The sequence below is a fragment of the Leptonotus elevatus genome, chromosome 10 (assembly GCF_054856555.1).
Source record: "Leptonotus elevatus isolate MCC_2025b chromosome 10, RoL_Lele_1.0, whole genome shotgun sequence".
Taxonomy (NCBI): Eukaryota; Metazoa; Chordata; class Actinopteri; order Syngnathiformes; family Syngnathidae; genus Leptonotus; species Leptonotus elevatus.
The window spans coordinates 15,081,136-15,096,727 of record NC_141248.1 but is presented as its reverse complement, the minus strand read 5'-3'; the positions used below and the strand labels follow the sequence as shown (position 1 = coordinate 15,096,727).

General features: G+C 39.9%; 2 protein-coding genes across 8 annotated transcripts in view; both read left to right on the top strand.

Annotated features, from left to right (window-relative positions):
- Positions 1-12,316, top strand: part of cacna2d3 (calcium channel, voltage dependent, alpha2/delta subunit 3) — a 33,368-nt gene extending 21,052 nt beyond the window's left edge. For 5 of the 6 annotated variants that reach the window (XM_086086227.1, XM_086086226.1, XM_086086228.1 and 2 more), the window contains 27 exons: positions 322-400; positions 852-985; positions 1,702-1,719; positions 3,600-3,671; positions 3,848-3,928; positions 4,004-4,078; positions 4,864-4,947; positions 5,045-5,116; positions 5,207-5,268; positions 5,361-5,428; positions 6,416-6,461; positions 6,582-6,679; positions 6,771-6,864; positions 7,523-7,618; positions 7,704-7,825; positions 8,989-9,066; positions 9,161-9,222; positions 9,536-9,580; positions 9,645-9,707; positions 9,945-10,015; positions 10,106-10,181; positions 10,271-10,311; positions 10,731-10,786; positions 11,028-11,145; positions 11,226-11,343; positions 11,486-11,563; positions 11,672-12,316. In XM_086086227.1, coding sequence (XP_085942353.1) covers positions 322-400; positions 852-985; positions 1,702-1,719; positions 3,600-3,671; positions 3,848-3,928; positions 4,004-4,078; positions 4,864-4,947; positions 5,045-5,116; positions 5,207-5,268; positions 5,361-5,428; positions 6,416-6,461; positions 6,582-6,679; positions 6,771-6,864; positions 7,523-7,618; positions 7,704-7,825; positions 8,989-9,066; positions 9,161-9,222; positions 9,536-9,580; positions 9,645-9,707; positions 9,945-10,015; positions 10,106-10,181; positions 10,271-10,311; positions 10,731-10,786; positions 11,028-11,145; positions 11,226-11,343; positions 11,486-11,563; positions 11,672-11,764 — 2,100 coding nt within the window. In that variant the 3' untranslated portion in view covers positions 11,765-12,316. Of the gene's footprint in view, positions 1-321; positions 401-851; positions 986-1,701; positions 1,720-3,599; positions 3,672-3,847; positions 3,929-4,003; positions 4,079-4,863; positions 4,948-5,044; positions 5,117-5,206; positions 5,269-5,360; positions 5,429-6,415; positions 6,462-6,581; positions 6,680-6,770; positions 6,865-7,522; positions 7,619-7,703; positions 7,826-8,988; positions 9,067-9,160; positions 9,223-9,535; positions 9,581-9,644; positions 9,708-9,944; positions 10,016-10,105; positions 10,182-10,270; positions 10,312-10,730; positions 10,787-11,027; positions 11,146-11,225; positions 11,344-11,485; positions 11,564-11,671 lie in introns of those variants that run through there. The other variant, XR_015096229.1, reaches the window with a different exon arrangement.
- A 953-nt stretch (positions 12,317-13,269) lies between these two features.
- h1m (linker histone H1M) lies at positions 13,270-15,310 on the top strand. 2 transcript variants are annotated; one of them, XM_086087602.1, is made up of 6 exons: positions 13,288-13,374; positions 13,442-13,507; positions 13,595-13,851; positions 14,182-14,275; positions 14,347-14,396; positions 14,905-15,310. In XM_086087602.1, exons 2-6 carry the CDS (start codon positions 13,456-13,458, stop codon positions 15,244-15,246), a joined length of 795 nt encoding a protein of 264 aa, XP_085943728.1. In that variant the 5' UTR covers positions 13,288-13,374; positions 13,442-13,455; the 3' UTR covers positions 15,247-15,310. The 2 variants fall into 2 exon arrangements, with proteins under 2 accessions (XP_085943727.1, XP_085943728.1); XM_086087601.1 differs by having other exon boundaries at positions 13,270-13,507.
- Positions 15,311-15,592: the final 282 nt, after the last annotated feature.

Here is a 15,592-nt window from a genome sequence, read left to right as displayed (position 1 = left end):
CTGGGACCAATGAGCCATGCATGCATTGGCAATGTCACACAGTGTGCTTTAAAAGGACAGTGGAACGTGCCCTCATGCTCAGTGCCTGAGAACAAAAAAATTTGAATTGCATTACGAGCTAAATGAAAGAAATTACGATGTCATTTAAAAAAAAAAAAAGAAGGATGAATTTTACTAGAGAAAAATCAGTAATAAAGATGAGAATAGCATGCCTTAAGTTTTTCATATTCTGTTGTAAAAAATAAACATTGCAGCACTTTTTCGCATCATCTTAATCAGTTCATCTTTAAAACTGTTGACCACAGTGTTTCTTGTGCGCAGGTGCGTATATTCCCCTACCTGATTGGACGAGAGTCTGCGTTTGCCGATAACCTGAAATGGATGGCGTGCGCCAACAAAGGTTTGACGTCTTGATAAATACTTTGCCAACATAAAGTTGGAGGAGGCAGTTCTACAGTTTTACGGAAGGAAGAGTTCAGTATAGAATGTGTGGATAACTGCAGGCTTTCACCACAAATGTATGTGCGCTCCGACTCGTTCTGCCAAGAGGCAATGAAGTGGCACTTGGGGGGGTCAGAGGTCAATCTGCTCTAATCCCTCTTCCTGTCAGAGTGTCTCCCTCCTGACTGCTCACCGCTGATGGTTCCCACGTGTCGACACCCTCTGGTCACCAAAGTCACTGTCAAAAAAAAAAAAAAAAAAGATTGCAAAAGGGAGGGGGAGGAAAACAGCCTCCCCACTGCGCAATAATCTGACTACTGAGTATTAGGGATATATATTATATACCCTTGTCTCTTTTATTCTTTCACATTTACTTTAATTGCGGCTTTTTGGTGTGTTTTGTGTTTCAGGATATTTCAGTCAGATTTCCACATTAGCTGATGTTCAAGAGAACGTGATGAGGTATCTGCATGTCATGAGCCGACCCAAAGTTATTGACCATGAACATGACACTGTGTGGACCGAAGCTTACGTGGACAGTGCAGTAAGTGTGCCTCTTAAGTTCTTCTTTGTTTGCCTCAGTGTGCTGTAAGACAATACAATCCCCAATACTGTATTCAATTGATTAAAAACATGAAATGGGCTTTCCCTTGTATAGCACTTATTTACATTCAAACACGATATAAAGCAACCTATAAACTCTACCCAATAAATAAAAAGTAACAATTTGCAGCCACTTTAATTGGGTACATTTTAAATCATATATTTTGGATAAAGAGTACCTAAATTCTTAATAGCTATGAAACACTTCCAGAAATTGAGGAAGGTTTACTCAACGAACGGAGCCATGAGGCCACACATTAAATACGCCTGGCCAAAACAATGTACTTTTTTAAAATTATACTCAAGTGTTTTAATCCTTATGGGAAAAGTCTGTCCTAAGATATTAAATTGCAGTTTTGATTAACGCTGTCAAGAAGGTATTAATTTATTATTATTGTTGCAGTTTACAGTAGTGTAAAAGTACACATACTGAAATGTTTACCTCTCATTTTCTACTTTAGATTAGATACCGGTCGGTAACTGTAATTGTGCATGTGTTTGTCATTCGTTCCATTGTTATGTCGCTGGAGTGATTCCTCATTACGAGCTTCATTAAGTTGTGTGGATTTCCCTCCCAATGCACAATTCACAGGCAGTGTAAAATGTGCAAACTTCAATTTATTAAACATTCTATCTGTGTTCTTTCTCTCTCAACAGCTTTCCCAGGCACACAAGGTAAACATAAACAATTGTTCTTATCGTCAGATGCAGTCCAAATAAAGTGTTTATGCATCATTTATTTAGCAGATAGATTAGATTAGATTACTAGAAGAGTAAGGAAAAGGACATCGAATTAAACCTGAAATAGCCATGATAAAGAGAAATTGTACTAAATGGCTTTTGAGGTTGAATAGCTTTTTGTTTACCAGACTTTTTAAACATTCATTCTTTGATATTGCATTGAAAGTTTCTGGTCTGAGTGTTTACTGTACTTACACATACTGTATTTGAGCATGGACACCATACACACACACACACACACACACACACACACACACACACACACACACACACACACACACACACACACAGGTAGGGGTTGTGAAAGTGGAATGCGTATGCTCCTTTATCTCTGCCTTGGACAGACCATTCATCATTCTGTGGTCCATTGCATTTTATCTGCTAAAGCCCATAATAAAACTGACATTGGAGGAGAGTCGCGTGTGTGCGTATGTGTACACGTGCGTGTGCATGTTGACCACGGCATCCCAGTTTCCACTTCCAGTGAGTGTAGTGATGAATCTTCTGGCCCACCATTCTTCATTTTTGTCACATAAACTGTTACATACCGCAATTTACAGCTCGTTTGCTTCATGCCAATGCACATGCACAAATAAGCACCAACCACACACGCTCACAGCTCAGAAGCAGGCTGACTTGGTGGAAGCATTTTTGGTTGTTGCTGTCAGCCTTTATATCCTGTAGCAGTTGGTCTCCTTTTCCTCTTGTCTGGAAACAGGAACGCGGTGATTCGTCTCTTAACGTCTCTTGAAGTCCGCAATTAAACAGCTTGCACCGGGAATAAAGTGAAATCTATTTTCTTTGCCTCGGTGCAGTGAGATTTGATGTGTTCCCCTCATAGCCAGCATTGTCTGCTTATTTGTGAGCTCTGCGGTTACTACGGCACTCTGGAGAACCTCTATAAAATTTGTGTGGTGTACTTTACAGGGTGAAAAAATACAACTCGATTGGCACTCAGTGCATCCCTCTGCCAAGGTTTAAACTTTGGGGTAAACGTAACAAGCACTTTTTCATTGACAGATAAGGATTTCACCAAGGTTATTTTATTTAACAAAAACTAACAAAATAACAAAAATAAATATTGACTAAAAAATGTAAACGAAAATGTTTGGGGTTTTTTTTACAAAAACTAACAAAACTACAAAACTAACTATAATTATAGCGAAAATGTCTGTGAAAATGTGATTTCAGAAGTGACATCATATAGCAGCAGCCAATAGAAAATCACCTTTAGATGACGTCGCTCCTAGGCGACAATTTTGCGTACTTGACTTTTGGCCCCAATGGCTCAGCTCGCCTGCTTTTTCATTTAACTCAGCCGAAATACAGCACTAGGTAAGAAATGCACTACTTTTTTCATATATTGCACACAAGTAATACCATTTTTTTTAAACAAAAACTAATACTGAAACAAACTACAACTAAACTAAAACGAAGCATTTTTTAACTAATTAAAACTGATAAAAACTAACAGAACCGCCCTAAAAACTAATTAAATTTAAAAAACAATTAATAAAAACTATAATAAACCACCTAGTACAGTTAATTTACTATAAACACATAAAATATGTATTATTTATTTTTATGCACTATTATATTATCCACACTTTTTCGACAGCTGTGTCCACTGCAACGGCCCTAAACACGGTCAACTAGACTTGACACAAATTGAGACGTACCTTATTTTACCCTGAGCACACATGCAACTATCTATGAAAATAGAGCCCATGGAGTCACATGACCTCCTGCATATGCCTACATGATTTATCGATTGCTTTGTTTTACTGAGAAGAATTTATTTTTTTTTCCCCAAGTTAAAGGACAAAGCGGGCCCAAGTCTGATGACCACAGTGGCCATGCCTGTCTTCAGTACTAAGAATGAGACGGTGAGTGACTGTAATTTATGCATCTGTTTCCCTTTGCTGTTGTCTAAACATGCGTGTGTGTGTGTGTGTGTGTGTGTGTGTGTGCGTGCGTGCGTGCGTGCGTGCGTGCGTGCGGGCGGGCGGGCGGGCGTGCGTGCGTGCGTGTGTGTGTGTGTGTGTTGGATGCTCTCAAGCAGAAGAATCAGGGTATTCTGTTGGGGGTGGTTGGAACAGACATCCCTCTGCAGGAGCTGATGAAGCTGATTCCCAAACATATGGTACAAACTTCTACTTGAGATACAGTCAAACAAATGGAATGAACTTATGAATCATTGACGTTGTCTCATCTCTAGTTGGGGATCCACGGATATGCATTTGCCATCACAAACAATGGCTACATCCTGACGCATCCCGACCTCAGGCCTTTGGTAAGGTTGTTTCCAAAACCACGTCGCAAGTTTGCCTGACTTGACCCTCTTTGTTTTTGTATAGCCTCCATTAGCGAGGGCACACAGAGACAAATGTGTAATGTGGCCAGGAGGCTAAATGAGCATGTTATGATCTGTAATCCCCACCTTTTCCTTTGATGTATGCATGCAGGGATAAAGGCCACTCATAGGGCTGGCTGGCCTGAGGTTTCCAGAGGTAACTTTAACACTCACTGGCAGAGACCACAGCCGCTCGCCCGATGGCCAGTTGGGCCCTCAGGGGTTATGGCTTTGCTAGTGGATCTGTGTGTGCCAGTGTTAGTGCTATTCCTCTCTGTGCAACTTTGTGTTTGTGCACGTGTGTTCGTCGCTGCTCTTCTTCTCGTCTCTTTGTGGCTCCAAACTGTGCCGTGATTGTTGTCATTGACTGGTTGTTTCTTGTGTACTGACTGATGATGTTCAGTAACAGGATTTGACATGCGCCATTTAACACATTCATGTAGAGTTATTTAGCCGTGAATTTGCTATCAGTCCTATTAATTATTTTTCATTTACCTGACAGTGTTAATTTCACAGATGATGTGTTCAGTAATTATCCAGCGCAAAGGCTGTGTTTGGGTTTCATACGTAATAATCAGTCTTCAATTCAAAAGACATTTTATCACGTGTATTATCAGGTCATCTTTTGGCAATAATGCTACAACTCTATACATGATAGACTTGTGATAACATTTATTGTACAAGAAAGGGATTATTCATTTTGTTTGTGGCGTTCGTCTGTGCAGTATCAGGAGGGTCAGAAGAGGAGAAAGCCCAACTACAGCAGCGTGGATCTCTCTGAGGTGGAGTGGGAGGACAAAGACGACATTGTACGGGGGCCTTTGATTTACGGTGGAAAGCAAACGATCTCAGTGTTTACATCCCAAAGGTTTCTCAGTGTGCCACCTCGTGTGCTTTATCTTTAAGCTCCGCAACGCCATGGTGAACAGGAGGACGGGGACCTTCTCCATGGAGGTGAAGAAGACCGTGGATAGAGGGGTGAGCAAGCAGATGAATTATGAGTCGTGCCACCTTACCAGATGAAATTGCGATTCTTAAATGAACCGCAACCTGTATTTGTGTTTCCAGAGGCGTGTGTTGAAGATGCACAATGACTATTACTACACTGATATCAAAGGGACTCCATTCAGGTGGGGGAGGGGTTTTGTTTTACTCTTGAATGACTTCATTTTAGCTCTGTCACACTGCTGATGGACTTGGATACATTATTTTTTTTCGGCAGTGTTGGAGTAGCCCTCTCAAGAGGCCACGGCAAGTTCTTCTTCAGAGGAAACGTGTCAGTTGAAAAAGGTACAAGGTAGAGATAGATCAATATGTTTTTCTCAGGGTTGATACCAACTATTATTAGTCTAGGGGGCTAATATTCTCTTTCACTAAAGGGGAAATAATTGGTGTCAAAAAAATTATTATTGTTATTTATTATTAAATTTATTGAACATCTTTTCAGATTTTCAAAATGTTTACATTTTTTTAAGTCTTACACAATAGACAATCCATCTTTGTTTTAAAATTCAAACAAAGGGGTCAGGGAGCTCCCAGGGTCATCAGCATGTCTTAAAACGTTGAATAAAAATTTAACAAGTATAGCTCTCTATTATTTTCTAAATTAAGGAACGTTTTCCAAAATTTCAAAATATCTGAAACTTCAAGTTTTTATTTGTCTTTGTTTTAATTTCAAACAAAAAGGGCTCCAGGTGGCGGAGTGGTACCGTCACGTGCCTTACGATGTAGGTTGCCGTGGGTTCACTTCCCTGCCTGGGAGACCATGTTTGTATGTGTGCGTGTTTGTGTGAGTGAGTGCAAAAAAATTAATAATAATAATTCAAACAAAAAACAGATGGTGGAGCTCCCAGGATCAGCAGCATCTCTTATAAAGTTAGTTCATTAACTGAAAATTTAAATAAATAGTTCCCTGAAATTAGCACAGTTTTACATTGATATATTATTGGTCATCAGATTTTTTTTTTTTAAGGCAGATGGCGATATTTGTTAAAATGCTGAATATCGGTGCCGATAATCCGCTCAAAATATTCTTACTTGACGAGATAATGCTTGGTCTTATAGAACTGCACTGCATCGTCATCATCATGTTTTGGTTGCTTTATTAACTACATGAGAAGAGCAAATTATGAACACAAACTCCCATCATGTTGCAGTGCAAACGATTAACCACAACAGTAAGTCTGACTGTCAATTAAAACCGAGCGTTATTCATTTTTATTGTTGAAGTTAAGCAGGACTAAGACATCTGAAGCGTGACTGACTTTTGTTTTTCAGGGCTCCGTGATCTGGAAAAGCCAGATGTCGCCCTGGCAGATGAATGGTAATGTAATGCATGGTTTAGGCAAGGGGGCATCCATGCGTTATGTAGGTTAGGCCTCTTTTGTTCGTGAGGTATGGTGAGGGCCATGATGTAACAACATGTCTCCATTTTGGACTGAAGGACGTACTGCAACACCGAAGAGGAGCACGAGCACCGTCACCTGACTCAGATTCAAGCTATCAAGCTCTTCATGACGGGTCGAAGGCCAAATCTCAAGTGTAAGAAACAGATTTGAATATGGTTATTAAAAGATGATCGGTAAGGGGTGTTTAAGGTTAACACTGCATTTATACCAAACTGCTTTTGCAGGCGACCGAGAGCTGATCAAGGAAGTGTTATTTGATGCTGTTGTCACTGCTCCGCTCAAGGCCTACTGGACTGGACTGGCTCTCAACAAATCAGAGTAAGAATTATTTTGTCCAGTCAGAAATATACAGACATGTTGGAATGGAGGGGGGGAGACCATCCAGATTGTGACCAGGTTGCTGCATCTGTGCTCATTTGGAGGGTTATTTTTGCCTGAGGCATTGTGGGAAATGTGAACGTGCACATCTGTGACGGCACCATGAGGGCTGTAAGATACATACAGGTTTTAGTGCAACATATGTCGCCATACAAATGACAGCGTTTAGCTTTTAACAGCTAGATGATGCCAAGCTGCATCATTACTATCGTTGCAATATTCTTTTCTAACTATGAGGACTCTGTAAACTCTTTTACACCATCTAGTGAGCTACTGTACTATGACAGCTGTAAAAAAACACACACACAAAAACAACGTTAGATACGTCTGAGGAATTTATTGCGATTCAAAACAAGACTTGTATCAAAATATCAAATATTTGGCCTGTTCAAAGATAATGTTTATTGACCTAACATGTTTAAATGGACGTCTCCAACCATGTCAACCTTACAAGGACACAATATAGCTCTTTAATTGGATCTCATTAGTTTGTGGGTTTGTATTTAATGCCCTGCACAGTCTGTAATATGTGCGTAATCAGCTGCTAATATGATTAATTAAATGTGAGTATGTATGTGACACTGCGCCTCTTCTCCAGGAACTCCGACAAAGGAGTCGAAATCGCTTTCCTGGGCACGCGCACAGGCCTGTCAAGAACCAACCTGTTTGTAGCGGCAGATCATCTCTCCAATCAGTGAGTGTCACTGCACTTGTCGCTGTCTGCAGCATGAGGCAAGGCGCTGATTCGCCGTCTCGGTGGGTTGTATGTGCGTCCTCAGAGATTTCCTGACAGCGGAGGACAAGGAGGGCGTGTTTAATGCAGATCACTTCCCTCTGTGGTACAAGAGAGCGGCAGAGCAGGTCCCAGGCACGTTTGTTTACTCCATCCCCTTCAGCACAGGTAAGCGCCACGCAACCACAAAAGAAGCTCCAGTAAAATACGTGCTATTAATATTTTTAATTTTTTGAACATACATTTTTCAGTGAATGTATAAAAGAGCCACTATTTTAACCCAAAAACAATGAGTTTAAAACAACATTTTTTCCTTCTTGTGAAAAGGGCTCAAAACTGCTGAATTCATTTTGTGCATTTTTTTTTCACAAAAATCAACTCACTCAAAATTTCAATATTACGTTAGTTTTGTCCTGCATATCATTACAAATCCGCAAAAAAATATCAAGCCTACTAATTTTGAACTATAGGCAGTGCGGCATTTGCAAATTTACATATTTGCAGCTTTTTTTTCTTAATATTTTTTTATAATTATATTTTTTTGTTTGTTTTTTCTGGTATTTATTTCCATAGTTACCCCCACTTCGTCGTATTGATTGTTGATCAATCTTTTCTAAAGAATTTTGGGGTTTGTTGGAAAAAAAAATCTATTTATTTATTATGTATTTATTTACTTACTTACTTACTTATTTTGTAAATATTAAACAAGGGGCCACTCAGTGTGGTCGGAGGTCTCGTGCGGCCCACAGGCCATCATTTGCCCATCCCTGGTGGTATAAACAAATATTCACTCTCAGATTCAAACTTATCAGAAATGTTAATATTTTGGGGATGTGGGTGGAAGAAAACCTGAGAAAAGCACGGGGAGAAAATTGCTAACTTGACGCCGGAAGGCCACAGCCGAGATTCAAACCAAGAACTTCAGAACTGTAAGGCAGAAGTACTAACCACTTGTCCGACGATGTTGCCCTCCATCTTGATTGAAGTTTATTTTGAACATCCAGTACAAAAACAAAAAAAGGCTACTGCTAGTATAAAAAAAAAAACGTGGAAGAAGTTGAACTCTGATCCTACATACTTGTACATACAGGTACATACATAAAATTAAATATACACACATATCACATGTAAACATCTATACATACATTTATACCTAGACTAGATCTAGTTTGTTGTTCACAACCTGTTTTGTTCAATCAGAGTTGTTTCAGAATGGCCAAACTCATTCGTCTAAATGGCGCCATCTAGCGTGGAGAATAAAAACCTGCTCACTGAATTGATGTAATTACTCCAGTAATGATGATTTTTATTCTCCTTCACCTCCTTCCTAGCTTTGGAGAATAAAAGTGTTGTTTTGGCAAGCACAGCAATTCAGCTCCTTGATGACAGAAAATCACCAATTGTTGCAGGTAAATTAATCTCCCATGTCATTATTAACATCAGATGGGCTATTAAAATTTTTGGACTACTGTAGTACAAGTTGATTTTTTTGATTGCTTTCAGCTGTGGGGCTTCAGATGAAGCTTGAGTTCTTTCAGAGGAAGTTTTGGACCGCCTGTAGACAGGTACGTGAACAAACTAATGCATCTGTTATTAAAGTCACAAATAACTGACTAATGTCACAAAAACAAATATACTGAAATAATAATGTTGTCACCATTTATTCACACATTGACTTCATCTTTGCCCGTTGAGTTCAACACAAAGCTGATACGTGAGATTAATTGAACGTTCTGCCATCTAGTGGAAGATTATTGTTCTGCCTGTGTCATCATAGATACAGTATCACACACCTGATGATCATGTGCTATGTCCGTGTTTGGGTATCACGTACTAATTACATGTGCAAGTACCTGTAAATCTCTCTCGTGTGCTCAGTGTACAGCTCTGGATGGAAAATGCAGCATCAGCTGTGATAGCGAGGTAAGAAGAATCACTCCAATCTTGAGATTTATGAAGCCTTTTGCTGAAGGAGTCTTTTTGACAGGACATCAACTGCTACCTCATTGACAACAACGGCTTCATTCTCGTCACGGAGGAGCTGTCGCAGGTATTGTTTGTGCCCGTGCATGTTTGCTTCTGTTGAAGTTATGTGATGTCAGTTTTATGTATTAGATTACATTTTTACATGTCATAAAAGACCTGGAAGGTGTTTTCAAAGTAATACTGTCACCTAGTGGCGGTTGGCGAGTATTGCTAGAATCAAGTGGTGGGGGTTTTTTGTGCGTTTTTCCTTAGTTCTGGACTTTATGTGTGTGTTTGTTGATGAATGAAACTGTTCTCCCAGACAGGGCTCTTCTTTGGCGAGGTGGAAGGTGCCGTCATGAACAAACTTCTCCAAATGGGCTCGTTCAAAAGGTCTCACTAAACTCTTATTGTATTGCAGACCGTACGTTTGATACAGTGAATTAAAAAGCATGTTGTGGTTTGCCTGTTTATTGCCGCAAGGATCACACTGTATGACTACCAGGCCGTCTGCAGAGAGTACGCCGGGAGCAGCGACAGTGCACGCACGCTGTCAGACGTAAGTGCAGTATAGTAGAAGAGCGAGCAATACTTATTGAGGAGTAACGCCATCATTACAATTGACTTGATTATGTTTCTGTCTTGCAGCCTTTCACTGTTGTCAAGTGGCTCCTGACCGAACTTGTAATGTAAGAATTAAATATATAATGTATTTGAAAACAAAACAAAAATGTAATTAGCACTGGCACAATATAAAGTTGTAAGGTGGAGCCAGGGTTTCCAATAAAGGGGAAAAAATTAAAGGGACAAAAAATGTACAATCAGATGAGATCCAATTCAAGATATAAACAAATAATAATTCATCTAATATTCAAATATGTTGCCTCTCAAATATACAGTATCCGAATAAAGTTGAAAAAAAAAGATATATATATTTGTGAAAGCTGATTTTTATTTTATTTTTATGTAGCCCACTGTAACTTAAGTTGTGGCCAGTGAGCATATGCATTGTTCCTAACCCAACACACACGTTCATAACAAAGTGTTATCATGTATGTTGTTGATCATATTAAACTCTCATGGTACGGTTGTGTTTTTCCTTTTTCAGTTTTCTGCTGGAGTTTAACCTGTACAGCTGGTGGAATGTCGATCTGTCAGTGAAAGGTAACAATAGCGGATTGGTCACCACAATTAGATACCCCAGTTTGTGGTGCAAAGGGGGCCAACATATTAGAATGAGCGTGTGATGCGGTGCACTACACCATTGTCAACTACATCCACTTTAATGAACATAAATACAGTAATAAACGCTCTTCCAATGCCAAACAAAACTGAGCATTGTTTGAATGCATACAGAGTACAGTACAGGGTACCCCGGAAAAATGTACTTTGTGCTATGTGACAGCTCAGAGATCTCGAGGCAAGACCACCATGGTGCCATGTGACACAGAATACCCCGCCTTCGTCTCAGAGCGCACGATCAAAGAGACCACCGGAAACATTGAATGCGACGGCTGTGTCAGGTAACAAACTCCAATTTTGACTCAAATGATGCGCCACCGTTCTGCTGTTATATAATAACACGTCTCAATTGGGGCTGCAGGTCCTTTGTCATACAGCAGATTCCCAGCAGCAATCTCTTCATGGTTGTCGTGGACAACAAGTGTGACTGCAGCAATGCTCCGCCAGTGACCATGGATCCCATTGAGATCATGTATATCCTTTACAAATCAAGATTCGGCCACCCAAATTGCAACCTTTGCCATTTGAAAATGGCATTTTACCACATTGCCACGTTGATTTCAATGTAATTAAGTGTTCGACCCTATAGCACATTGTAACCTTGACCACGTTGAACATAACGAATCCCTCAAGTGCGACAGACTGAAGTTTCAGAAGGACAGAAAGAAGCCGGAATCATGTCATCCTTTCCACCCTGAGGTATTAGTAGGCCGCATCTTTAAAAAAGGGCAAAATAGATCATACCGCTCTCGTATTGTGAAAGCATACCTAATAAAGCTGATGTCATATGTTCAATGTCTTCCTCAGGAGAATGCCATGGAGTGCGGTTCAGCGTCGCGTCTCTACTGTCCACTCACAGCCGCTTTGCTCCCCTTAGTAGCAGCGGGTGTCAGCAGGTGACCATCAGCAGCAGAAGTTTGCAGCAACCACTAAAGGACTTAACAACAAAAGGCATTAAAAAAAACACACACATAGGAAACAAGGCCAATCATAAATGTTTTCTTCGCATTTCTGCAGGAAGCGCTTTAGTGAGAACAACATTCTAACTCATCCATTCATGCAGGAAACGGCAAGTTTTTGTAGATTATGCTACTAACATTTCACCGTGGCGATACAAAGTTATTTGCGCAATGGACCAATTTGTGTTGGCTGTGAAGACTTCTGTTATGGATATAAAGAATGCAGGACAGGTCAGAAAGTTTGGACAACAGATTGCTAAAACGCTGCTGTCATATCTATTTTTTGTCATACTCTATATTTTAGATTTATCCATGTGCTACATGTAAAATATTAAAGAGTAATCAGAGCACTTTAACTTGCTTTATTCTGCCATTTTGTCATTGTCAGACACACTACTGATGCATGTTTTAACAGTGTGTCCAAAGAATGTTCAATGAATATGTTTAAGTCTGATCAAAAAGATCATGAATAAAGACATATTTTTCCTTGACATACACGATGTACATATTTTGTGTTTCTTAGTTTGTACTGACTGAGAAATTAGCAACTCTTTAGAACACATAAATGACAATGGTTGGCCGACACATTCGTTTTATCCAGATGTTAAATCTGCGTAAAATGATAATAGAGATATTGTCAAAAATTGTCAACAAAATCCTAAAATATTAAATTGCATATCATTCTATTATCATGGCTAATATCTCTGTAAAAATACTGGATTTATGAATTTACAGTGGATAAAACCATATTGCAGGTGTATATAAAAATAATAATAAAAAATAAAAAACTGCGATTGGCTGGCAACCAATTCAGGGTGTACCCCGCCTACTGCCCAAAGCCGGCTGGGTTAGACTCCAGCGACTCTTGTGAGGAATAAAAGGTTAAGAAAATGGATGGATGGTAAAAACTTGTTTGGATTTTCTTTTAAATATAAATAGTACTATATCGCTGGCGTCGGGTCAAAATCTGCTTTGTCACAATTTGGGAGAAATCGTAATTTGTTTTGCAAATTGATTACTTTTGTTCACATGTTATTTTCACAAATTATAGGGAGAGTGTGTAGAATATTTTCGATTTTTCAATATTCATTCATTTTAAAATTCCACTATTAATTACAATATATGTCAAAAAAAATATGTTCTATCACATCAACATACTTTTTTTAACATCGGTCTAGTAATCGCTAATTGGTCACTATTACTTTGGCTACCATCTTTTTTTGCAGCAAATTCTGCGAGTGTGGTACTGTTTCAAAAAATGTGAGGAAACTTGTTCAAACCTGATTGGATTTTCATGTGCTATTTAATTTGTATTACTTGTTTCTTTACAAAATATATATATATATTATTTGTTTTTTATTTTTCGCGTGTTGGTGGTCAGGGAAGCATTCACTCAAGAGAGTTGTCGGGGTTCGTGAACTCACAAATCCCGCGAGAATTCGCCTTACAACGCAAGGTGAAATAGTTTGCAGCAGGTGCTTAATGACTACCCGCTGCCTCTTGCGCTATAAAGTCAGAGACGCTCATCATTAGCACCAAGGGCGGCTTTATGTAAGGATACATTTTGCGAATTCTTGGATCTTAAAAAGAAACGATATGCCTCCTAAAAAGCCAACAGTGGTTCTCAGTGAAATGCCGGCCGCCAGCAAAGCTCTACTCCCCTCAAAAGTGGCGAGGAAGTCCGGTAAAAGCAAGAAGAAAATACATGTTGTTCGTCAGGTTTCACAGCCGTGGAGCTTTGATGCTAATGCTATCATTTTCTCGCCTTCAGGTTCCGTGACTTTGCGTCGAATCTCCATGCACCCGGGCACGAGCGTCATGGTGGTCGAGGCGCTCAAAGAGCTGGACTCCAGAAAGGGGGTGACCAAACAGGCCATTCAGAACTTCATCAAGAAAAAGTATCCTTCCGTGGACAACATTCGCCTCAAATACTTCGTCGGCAGAGCCCTCAAGAAAGGCCTCGAGAACGGCACCTTGGTGCACCCTGCCAACTCTCCAGTCACCGCGAGCATCATTGGCAGATTTCGGGTACAGTCACGCTGTTTGTTTAAAGGTTTTTTGTTTTTTTTTTCTTATTGCGCCAAGGCACCAATTTTACAGACGAAAATTTCGCTGCACACCGCCTAACAAATGTCACGAAAAGTAGGAATACTGAGATTACTGGCGTTTATTTAATCGAGCACATAAACTGTTTAACGGATGCGCAGATTTGGTGTATGTTCTGCCATCTAGTGGTGAAGTATTACATTTCTCGTTATTCCGCCTTTACCCTCCACCCTTGATGAAGCCAGGTTTAATTGCAGTAGTCGTGGACAATATTAAGACATTGGGGTTTTTATTTTATTTTTGTGTGTGAAGCTTGCACCAAAGCGTAAAGAGTCCAAAGAAAAAGTGGAGAATGTGGTGCCGAATGTGCAATTGGCGGCAGAGGAAGCACCAAAGACTAAAGCTGGTAATAGTCCAACCTGATCGGCTATATTGAAACTATTACAAAGTAATACAAAAACAAACTTTTTTTTTTAGGTGGCACAAAGAGAGCTGCTGCAGATGAAGTAAAATCACCAAAGAAAAAGGTGAGAAAGGCTGCCATTATTGCTACATGTATGTTTAAATTTTTATTTTGCTTGGAGTGGCCACTTTATTAAAAATTAAATAAAACAAAAAAAACTCGCTCATTTAGTTAAATCAAAGTCCTCATGTTTTTGCGGTTTCTCTACTCTAACACCTCAATTCAATGACCAGGCTCTTGTAGAGCTTGCTGATGAACTTTGAATCTGCCGTGTTGGTCGTGGGGAAAATTCCAAAACATGCAGGACTGAGGCCCTCAAACTGGACTTTTAACACGACCGCTCTAGCTCCATCTTGTGGCCAAAATTATATACTCATTTTCATGCTAGTGATTTACCGTTGTCGTTTTGACTATGTACAAGATACTTGAGTTAATTAATATTCTATAAGTTTTGACTAGAGATGGTTATTCCTGAGCAGATTTTTATAAAGCTTGTCTTCTATGTAGGTGTTTCGACAGTGAAAGTAGTCAAGCTGACTGTTTAATGTAGCTAGTTTCTGCCTGTTTTTAAGGGTCCCAGTGAGTCCAAGAAAGACGAGGAGGCTTCCCCCTCCAAGGCAGCGCCAGCAAAGAAGCCCAAAGCTAAAAAAGTTGTCACTGAGGACGTTGAAGCTAAAGTAAATGTGAGGAGCAGAGCGAAGCCCAAGGAAGCTGCGGCCGCTGAGAAGACAAAAGCGAAGCCCAAAGATGTTGAGGCCGCTGAGAAGACAAAAGCGAAGTCGAAAGATGTTGAGGCTGCTGAGAAGACAAAAGCGAAGTCGAAGGGTGCAAAGGGTAAAGCTGCCAAAGATTCTGACAAAGAAACTGCACCTAAAGCTGTTGCTAAACAAGGCAGGAAGAAGAATGTAGAGTGAATGTGTTTTCTATAACTAAATTTCATATTCCATTTTGTCAATAAAAACAATCTTAACTTTTGTAGCTCACGAGTCATCACTATCATGCTGAGCCTGGTTGATCAATTTAAACAACTAACTTGTAGGGACATGTGGGCCTGCTCTGAAAACATTCAAAAATGTCTGGGATTAATGAAGTCGCGGTGTGAGGAACAGTTTTGTTTTTTTTATATATAGAATGTGTAATTGCACCTCTACTACGTTAGGCGGCAGTGTGGGGTCGATGCCTCCGGGTTTCACACGTCAACGTCGTTTCAGGCCACTGATGGCCGCGTTCCAACACTTGCGCCCCCCAACCAACAGGGTG